We start from the raw sequence: 10,663 nt of genomic DNA, 5'->3' as shown, positions 1-10,663 counted from the left end.
ATACTGCTGCTTGCTGCAGCTTGTTAATAAATACACTCTGTTCAGGGGTGATATTGAGTTTTGGCAAGTTTTGCTCCCTGAGCACCCTTATTGCGACTTAACGTTTTAATTGTATAGATATTCAAAACAGCTATCCATCGATAGCTTTGTGGTGGTTGAATCTTTGAAATGACGCTGGTGTTGGTACATTGTATATATTGTAATATATGTCGGTGAAATGGGATTGATCATGTTTTGTGATTGTCCTTATTGCGACTTTACGTTTTAAATGTATAAATATTCAAAGCAGCTATCCATCGATAGCTTTGTGGTGGCTGAATCATTGAAATGTCGCTGGTGTTGGTACATTGTATATATTGTAATATATGTCGGTAAAATGGGATTGATCATGTTTTGTGATTGTCCTTATTGCGACTTTACGTTTTAAATGTATAAATATTCAAAGCAGCTATCCATCGATAGCTTTGTGGTGGTTGAATCTTTGAAATGTCGCTGGTGTTGGTACATTGTATATATTGTAATATATGTCGGTGAAATGGGATTGATCATGTTTTGTGATCGTCTTTTTTGCGACTTAGCGTTTTAAATGTATAAATATTCAAAGCAGCTATCCATCGATAGCTTTGTGGTGGCTGAATCATTGAAATGTCGCTGGTGTTGGTTCTGTGTATATATTGTAATATATGTCGGTGAATTGGGACTGATTATGTTTCCTAATCGTCCTCATTATGACTTTACATTTTAAATGTATAAATATTCAAAACAGCTATCCATCGATAGCTTTGTGGTGGTTGAATCATTGAAATGTCGCTGGTGTTGGTTCTGTGTATATATTGTAATATATGTCGGTGAATTGGGACTGATTATGTTTCCTAATCGTCCTCATTATGACTTTACATTTTAAATGTATAAATATTCAAAGCAGCTATCCATCGATAGCTTTGTGGTGGATGAATCTTTGAAATGTCGCTGGTGTTGGTACATTGTATGTATTGTAATATATGTCGGTGAAATGGGATTGATCATGTTTTGTGATCGTCTTTTTTGCGACTTAGCGTTTTAAATGTATAAATATTCAAAACAGCTATCCATCGATAGCTTTGTTGTGGTTGAATCTTTGAAATGTCGCTGGTGTTGGTACATTGTATATATTGTAATATATGTCGGTGAAATGGGATTGATCATGTTTTGTGATCGTCTTTTTTGCGACTTAGCGTTTTAAATGTATAAATATTCAAAACAGCTATCCATCGATAGCTTTGTGGTGGTAGAATCATTGAAATAATGCTGGTGTTGGTTCTGTGTATACTGTATCAGCAAATTATTATCACATTACACATTTTAAAAGTGTTATACTCAAAGATGCTATTGTTTGATAGCTTTACTTTGGTTCCTTGCACCTGAAGGTTGTTAACTGTCATATAGAAACGTGACAAACAAACAGAATTGTCAGTGTGTTACAACACTGATGACCTCCTTTAATACAGCTGCTTAATTGATACACTCTGTTCAGGGGTGATATTTAGGTCAGGAGTCTCCTCCTTCCTTCTTCAACTGTCATGTAGAAACGTGACTAATGAACAGAATTGTCAGTGTGTTACAACACTGATGGCCTCCTTCAAAAGGTGTTGATAAAAGTTATGTTTTACAAAACACTGTCGGTAAATTACTGCTAAAACAATTTGTTGTGATAAAATTGAAATTTAGTGATCCCTCCCCCTCTTGAATTGTCAAGTTAATTGTGACATAAACTGAATTGTAAGTGACTTAAGGCTGGGGTGATATTGAGGTTTAATGCCTTCCCCTCCTTTCCCTTCTTGAATTGACAAAACTGAATTGTTAGTGACTTGATTATATTACTCCACTTAAGGAGTGATAAAATTGTCAGCGTCTAAACTCTGATGATGAGGTAAACCAGTTTCTAAGTCTGTGAGCCGACAGTGTAAAAAACTTTAAGAATTCAAATTGCTTTAAACATCTTCAGAAAGATGGTTGATCATCGTAAACACTGGTGAAAACAATTGACATCTCAATTTGCACTTGACGTCCCAATTTACACTTGACATCCCATTTTGCACTTGATGTCCAAATTTGCACTTGACGTCTCACTTTGCACTTGGCGTCCCACTTTGCACTTGACGTCTCACTATGCACTTGCACCGATGCATCAATTGCACTAAACAGCACTGGCACACCCGCGGGTCCATGCGCATGGTAAACAAATTGATCAGCATGCAGCATGCCATCTTTGTGTGTGGATAGAATTTTGAAAACAGCTGTGAGTTTAAAATTAAGGAACGTATTATTTGTATCATTTCTTGTAAAATCTCAAATAGCGATGATTAAAGAAAAACATAAAATCAATTTTATGATGGTAAAATATCAAAATGTCAAATAATTAAATATCAATTTGTAAAATGAGAGGAAAGAGAAAGATGAAAGTACCAGAAAGAGAAGTGTTGGATTGGTGTCTGTTGTCAGCAGAAATGTGAGGTACTCTACTGAGGAATCTCCACACCAACCCCCCCCCCCCAAACAGAAAGTTCAAGATGATACTGAAAGTTCCTGAGGTTCTTAGAAATTTTACTAAGTAAAGACTATAAATCAGGTATAGTATAAATTGCTATGAATTTATTTGTAGATAAGAATGTTCTCAACTAAGACTGTAAGTTAGTATTACATGTATTTCATATTTCCCTGTTGTAGCGTGTATTGATTTGGTCGGCAAGTACAAAATACCAAACGATCGACAGGAAACATCCAGGATTGTTCCAGTTGTCGTTGAGAAATATTTAAGGTGTCATGAGTCTGAATTGACTATGAATTAGGTAAAATTATACTTGATATGAACTTCTTTGCAGGAACCGACTTAAAGAAGATGGTTACGTTTATTTTATGTACTTTTGTTGTAGCCAGTGGACTGTTGTTGTTAGAGACGATCAAAACCAGAGGAAAGGAAAACATCAGAGAAGTGTTGAGCAAATTCCTCAAGGTCCGAGTCATGAATCTGAATTGACTATAAATCAGGTATAATTGAAATTTATTTTGGAGAAGAGTCTCAAAAATGATATCATTATTCATATTTTGTGTTTTATCATTGCAGTATTGAGCTTGTGGTTGGCCGTAAAATATCAGACGACTGGAAAAGATCAGAGATCAGAGATGCTGACCAATTTCCCCGTCAATTCCGGACTTATTTCAGTGATTGTATGCAGAAATCGAAGTACTCTGGGAATCTCCACATCAAACCGAAAGTTCAAGATGATACGAAAAGTTACTGAAGTTCTGAGCAATTTCTCTTCTAAGTCGTGTGTCTAAATTGACTATTAATCAGGTAAAATTGAACTTGAATTTCTTTGCAGGAACAGTCGACTCAATGAAGATGGTTTACTTTTATTTTATGTATTTTTGTTGTAGCTAGTGGACTGTTGTTGTTAGAGATGCTCAAAACCAGAGGAAAGGAAAACATCAGAGTTCAGGAAGAATTGAGCAAATTCCTCAAGGTCCGAGTCATGAATCTGAATTGACTATAAATCAGGTAAAATTGAAATTAGATGAATTTTGTTTTTATGAAGAGTCTTATGAATGAAAATCATAGTTTATTTATAACATTGTTGTTGCAGTTGGTATTGAGTTATTCGTTACACAATACCAGATATCAAGATGGAAACGATAACGATGATGCAGATCAATTTCTTCTTGAAAAACCGAAGATTCATGTGTCTGAATCTACTAAAAATCAGGTATAATTGAAATTTATTTTGAAGAAGTCTCAAAAATGATATCATTATTCATATTTTGTGTTTTCACATTGTAGTACATGTATTGAGCTTGTGGTTGGCTGTAGAATTCAGACGACAGGAAAAGATCAAATCAGAGATGCCGACCAATTTCCCCGTCAATTCGGGACGTTCAGTGATTGTTACCACGAGTTATCGTAGTTCCAGAGATGCCGACCAATTTCTCCGTCAAATCGGGACTTTCAGTGTTTGTTACCGCGAGTTATCGTAGTTCCAGAGATGCCGACCAATTTCCCCGTCAATTCGGGACTTTCAGTGATTGTTACCACGAGTTATGAGTTATCGTAGTTCCAGAGATGCCGACCAATTTCTCCGTCAAATCAGGACTTTCAGTGTTTGTTACCGCGAGTTATCGTAGTTCCAGAGATGCCGACCAATTTCTCCGTCAAATCGGGACTTTCAGTGTTATGTGCCGCTGCGAGTTATCATAGTTCCAGAGATGCCGACCAATTTCTCCGAGGCTGATAGCTTCAGTACAGGTTGAATGTAAATTCACATTGTACATCTATTGAAAAATAAATATGAATTGATAGTTTGATTGGCTGGTTTGTTGTTGAATCTGATTGTGGGTTATTAATTACTGATTTGCTGCGACTGCGTTTTGAGTGTAAATGTTTCAAGGGGCTTCTCTTGCTTGCTTTTGTGCTTGTTAAATGATTTCTGAAATATAGTTGTATGTGCTGTATATGTGGAGATTTTGTACTTGTGACTGCGTTTGTAAATACTCATTTCTTTAAAATGATAGTTGTGTTCTATCTCATTCTGAGGATGTTGGTTTGTTGGTTTGCTCAATACATTGCTTTTATGGTGTTTGAATATTGGTTGAACTATTTTTTATCAATACATATTGAACTACACTAACCACTAGTTGTTGTAACATCAGTATCACTAGTGGTCAGTGGTTCGCTACAAATTATATGTGTTACTTTTTCTTCATATAATGTACAGTGGACTCTCTGTTAACTGGAATCATTTCAAGTCTAATTAAGACTATCTAATCCTTAAGACACGGATTAGAGTGTTTCATTCGACTAATTTCAAGTCTAGTTACTTAAATATTGGAGTAGTCATTCTCCAAACACCAACCCAGACATAAACACATTGAACTATTGCATTGAAGTTCTATTGTCTACAGGTGACTAGAACTATCACCTTGTCTTAATTGATTCCAGTTAGAAGTCTATTGTACATGGATTATTTTTGCTCCGGAAGTGAATTAAATGAAATTAGAGTACAGTTGAACCTCATTAATACGATTCTGTTAGTAGCTTGTCCGAGCTAAATTAACTATATCAATCCAGATTTGGATAATATGAAACCTGGTTATTACATGTACAACAAATTCACTTTTGCCCTTAAGATTCGTGTTTAACAGGAAGATTAACAGATTAACAGATTGAGACGCCCGTTTAGACTTTGCTACTTTCACTTACTACCTCACTCTTCAAACACACCTCGACACCGATCCCTTTCAGATGTGTCTGCTATTCAAGGTCTGTGGTACGGCAGGCAGCAGATTAAAACCTGCATGAGCTACCTTTTACTGCAACTCGCCGACTTAAGAGTAATGAGACTCTAATTACTTAATTATTAGAATTCCATCAGTCTTAAAGAATTTCATGTAGCAGTATCAATCTGCGGTGCACACTGATTCCATCAATGGCGGAATACTGAAAATAGATGTCACAGGTACGAGCTCATCAGTAATTACTTCTGATGCTGAAATAGAGCATGTTGAGGGGTGTCCCAGGTTCAAACCCGGTTATTACCAATACTGATTCAGAGTGGTACTGAAGCTGAATAAACGATGTACAGGGGTGTGTGGGTTCGAAACCAGTAATTACAGATAATGATTCAGAGTGGTCATGGTGCACTAGAGGATGTACAGGTGATTGAACCCGGTCTATTTACTGATTCTGAGTGACCTAGATATTGAATATATGATAAATGGGGGATTCCTGGGCTCGAGTCCGGTCTATTGGTACTGATTCTGAGTGAACTGGATACTGTTAGATATTAAACGAGGGTATCCCGGGTTCGGAACTCGGTCTATTGGTTCTGAGTGACGGGGTGTGCTGCATTCATCATCTAATAGGTGCATTTGATAGGCAGGTTTGTCCCAGATCCGAACCCGATTTGCATATTGGCTACTGATTCTGGGTGGTTTCGAAGGGGTCAATAAAAGAAAATTGATTATCAATTGATATTATATTGAATCTGAAATAGAATGGAAAACTGAAATGAATAACGATTAATTGAAAGAATTAAATCGAAGGATTATCATTTGTCTTCAGCTTCACTTTTTACGTACATTACTGATAGTCAGAGTCATCCATGTTGCTATCATGAGTCATCTATACCAAAGATACCAGGGCACTTGTCTCTGCACAAACCCAGGTTACCGTTGATACCGAGGATACCTGTCTCGCGGCATGAGAGATCCCAGGTTACCGAGGATACCCGTCTCACGGCCTATGAGATCCCAGGTTACCTGTGATACCAACGATACCGAGGATACCCGTCTCACGGCCTGTGAGATCCCAGGTTACCTGTGATACCAACGATACCGAGGATACCCGTCTCACGGCCTGTGAGAGACCAAAGGTTACCTGTGATACCAACGATACCGAGGATACCCGTCTCATGGCCTATGAGATTCGAGGTTACCTGTGATACCAACGATACCGAGGATACCCGTCTCATGGCCTATGAGATCCCAGGTTACCTGTGATACCAACGATACCGAGGATACCCGTCTCATGGCCTATGAGATCCCAGGTTACCTGTGATGCCAACGATACCGAGGATACCCGTCTCATGGCCTGTGAGACTAAAGGTTACCTGTGATACCAACGATACCGAGGATACCCGTCTCACGGCATGTTAGACCAAAGGTTACCTGTGATACCGAGGATACCCCCGTCTCACGGCCTTTGAGGTCCGAGGTTACTGATACCGGGTTCCAGCTCAGATGTAATCAAATGACAAGAGCCGGGAACACGACGACCACACAGTGGCCAACTAAAATGATATGACACAGTTTACGAGTGTGGCACGACCGCAATCTCGGTTCGTTTGCCAATCTACTGATAGATCGTAAGTAGGCCCACAGAGATATGAAATTGTCTCCGTTCATACTATTTTTCCCGTTGCGTGCTAAGGCCAATTTATGTGGTATATATATATCTAAAATGTGTTTATTTAAGTAGAATATCAATAAGGATAAGACGACCTATATAGGATACTCTCAACCCCACGCTATCAAAGTTATTTTTTTTGGATAACCATTGAAGAAACACTTGGATCTTGTATATGGAATTTATATGGTGGATATTTGTAAGAATCGGGGCGGGTTCGTAGCAAACACACAGTGGGATAACTTGTATAACAAAAATCCTAAAATGGTAAGACACTGTAATTGGTACTATATAACGCATTCTAAGGATTTGGTTTGTTTGCAGCAAGCTGTTTACCTTAAGACGAAATGCATTCTTTTCATGGAAAGCATGGATCATGTTTAACTAAGTACCCTAGTATCAGTGTACCCGGTTGGGTACACTATAGTATGGTAGAGGGCCCTGTGGGTACAACCATTTCAAAAACTGCTAAATTAATACATGCTGGTCTCAAAAAGCTTAAATAAGCTAAGCTTTTATCTTTTTCTAATGATTTATCGCGCCCGAAATATTTGTATATTAAATTTTTCTTCAACAAGTTTGCATCAATTTTTCTTATGTCAATTTGTAAATGACGATTTGTAAATCCTTTATGTACCAAAAGTTTTGGTTTTCGTTAGAGTTTAATAGATTATCTTATCTTATCGCTTCCTGGACTGGGTGGAGAAACATTTTTTCTAAGTCTGTCATTATTTACAGTTTTATCTAATTCGTTTTCCAGCCGCGATTTCGATGTTTGTCCGTATCGCTGTTGATCACGAGCGTTTTCTTCGTTACGACGATAAAATTCTACTCAGATTATCTGCGGCAAAACTCTCCACGGCGAAACGTCATTCATAAGATGATAGAATTGCCGCTAACACAGGAGACTACAAGCAGCCTGGATAGATCGAAACATATATTCCTGGGACCGACGACGAGAAGAAAGGTATTCAGTGAATTCCGTTCGACCTCATCAATTATGTTGATAAAGACGAAAAGCACTCGACGCGTTAATCATCGCAATGCGGTGGAAGAGAATAGAATGTCGGCTAAGAACAAAGGAAAAATCGTAAAAAGTTTGGCGAGGATGAAAAAATCATCGATCACACTACAGATTTCTCGAGTGCCATCGACTATGGTATCAACTCCAATAAAAATGCGGCTGAACTCGACTGAAACTTGGAGGAATTCCTCCGAGACTAAAATTCAATTTTCGAAACCGCTCGTGTACGTAACCTACATGGCTCGTCTGGGCAACAAACTATTCGAGTACGCGCTGGGATTCAGCGCCACCAAGCGGCTGAACGTGACACATGTCGTTGGCGAAAACGACGAAATCTTGCAGCTGTTTCAGGGCACGGCGACCGCGCTCGATAACGTTTGGTCGTACGCCAAACGATGGAGTCCGATTTGGGAAAAATCCTACGGTAAATACGACCCCGATTTCTGGCGCAAGATGAACGCTTCTCTGCCCAGGAATATTACAGTTATCGGATACAGACAGTCGTGGAAATATATTTGGCCGTATTTCGACGATTTGAAGAAAGAATTTCGTTTACGAAGCGAATCGGAAGCGAGCGCTCGGCGCTTTTTAACCCACGCGAAAATCGAATTGAATTTGTTGAAAAATAGCGCCGACGTTACGACGACATTCGTCGGTGTGCACGTCCGCGTGCTCGATATAAAACGGTCGGTTCACTTCCAAAATTACGGATATCAATACGCACCCGCGGACTATTTTCTCAAAGCGATGCGATATTTTTGGAATAAGTACGCGAATTGTATATTCATAGTATGCAGCGATTCGGTTCGGTGGGTCCAAGAAAATCTTATTCCGTCGTCTGCCCTGCTGCCTAATTCGAAGTCTAGCGGGAATAATAAGACACGTTCTTCGAAAGAAGATGCGGAAATGATCAGTCGGGTGAAGATATCGCGGAATCGTTCGTCACACGAGGATTTCTCGTTACTGATGAGTTGTAATCACAGCATTATGTCGGTGGGTACATTCGGTTGGTGGGCGTCGTTCCTCGCCGGTGGTGAAGTTGTCTACTATCGATACCCGGCTCGACCCGGTTCTGATTTTGCCAATGATATGAATCTGTCGGAATTCTATCCGCCCAAATGGAAGTCTATGGATTAAGATACAACAAGTATAATGCAGTGTGTGACCCTTCACGGTAACAGAAAGAACCCAGAAGGACCAGTTGCCCATAGATCATACGAATCAGACCCGTGCCAAGACCCGTGCGAACGAACTGGCTTAAATTTTCAAAAAGTCTGTATCAAAAAATTTTGATCAATATTTTTTCGAAATTTGAATAAAATTTTCATGTTTTTTGGAAAAAGAAAAGTTCTCAGATAATTTGTTGAAGTACCCGGGCACTTCGTTTAAGATCTACCCTTTTTCAATAAGAAAGTGCCCGTTTTTACGGTGATAAAGTGCCATTTTTCTCGAAATAGAACTGCCCCTCATAAAGTTCGGCACCGGGCCTGCGAATGGGTGGATAGGTTTTGTGTTTGGGGAATTTTAAATTTGGGGGTAGATGTTGTAATTGAAATCTGTATCGACGGATAAGATACACACGGTCTAGTGAAATCTAAGGCCGGCGCAATTTACGCAGGTCAGTTATTCCTATGAGCAATCGATGATGATAGTAAGCAATCGGTATCTTGATGCGGATCAACGCGCTGCCCAATGTACCGTAAGGTGCTGCCGCTATGCTCATTGTTAGCGTTATGTTGATACACTAACGTAAGTCAGCTCTGGCAATCAACGTGCTGCCAAATTTTACCGTACGGTGCTGCCGCTATGCTCATCGTTGGCGGAGTTTCTATACACTAATGTAAGTCGACTCTGGCAATCGAGGGTTAGCCCTCTACACTGATTGCCAGAGACGACTCTTGTTAGTGTATGAAAATTCCGCTAACGATGAGCATAGCGGCAGCACTTGATGGTGTCAGGCGTCACACGATTTTAAGAAGTAAATGAATTATTTGGAATGTAATCTTTTAAACATGCTACAACTAAGTTGAGAAGGTAGTTCAATCAATATTAGACTAATATCTATTTAAACTATACCTGATGATTCAGTATAATGAAGGCTTATTAATATTATAAAGACTATTGCTTTTAGAAATGCCAGGAACCAGCCGGGGGTAGGGATGAGGTGGGCAGGATGTGGTGGTAAAGCATTGAAATTGTCTCGATGCCAAACATAACTAAACTGGTTTATTATAGACCGACATCTATCTCTAATTAATCGCCGAATCAAGGCGGCAGGTCAGCCTGTTACAAGCAGGTTGAACTGCTACAGACAGCCACATGTTTGAATGAAGACAGAGGCAGGTCAGCCTGTAATTAAACCCAGGTTACTCTTGATATTTCAGACTCGGTGAATTTGATTCTGTTTCATATTAATCTATCGATTACGATCAGTCTACTAATATAAAGTACACAATGTAAAGTAGATTTAATAGGTTCCGAATTGATAACTGAACATAAATTAAATCTGTTATTATGTGATATTGTATTCTAGTAAAACACTGTAAACAAATTTCCAAATTCGAAATAAACGCTTTAATGGTTTATTGTATCATATCTTATCTTCTTTCTACGCGTAAATAAACTGAAAACCCTGGCAGCTGTTTCGGCTCCCGACCATCGAAACCCTATCAGCCAACCAGATGTTTTCCGTCTGCTGATAT

At 39.0% G+C, this 10,663-nt stretch overlaps 1 protein-coding gene across 1 annotated transcript; it reads left to right on the top strand.

Moving 5' to 3' along the window:
- The first annotated feature begins 7,894 nt into the window (after window positions 1–7,894).
- Window positions 7,895–9,212, top strand: LOC141911127 (galactoside alpha-(1,2)-fucosyltransferase 2-like). Its single transcript, XM_074802090.1, has one exon. The coding sequence runs from the start codon at window positions 7,938–7,940 to the stop codon at window positions 9,096–9,098; it is 1,161 nt and encodes a 386-aa protein (XP_074658191.1). The 5' UTR covers window positions 7,895–7,937; the 3' UTR covers window positions 9,099–9,212.
- Window positions 9,213–10,663: the final 1,451 nt, after the last annotated feature.

The sequence above is a fragment of the Tubulanus polymorphus genome, chromosome 9 (genome assembly GCF_964204645.1).
Source record: "Tubulanus polymorphus chromosome 9, tnTubPoly1.2, whole genome shotgun sequence".
In the NCBI taxonomy this organism is placed as follows: domain Eukaryota; kingdom Metazoa; phylum Nemertea; class Palaeonemertea; order Tubulaniformes; family Tubulanidae; genus Tubulanus; species Tubulanus polymorphus.
This window is presented reverse-complemented; position numbering and strand designations above follow the sequence as displayed.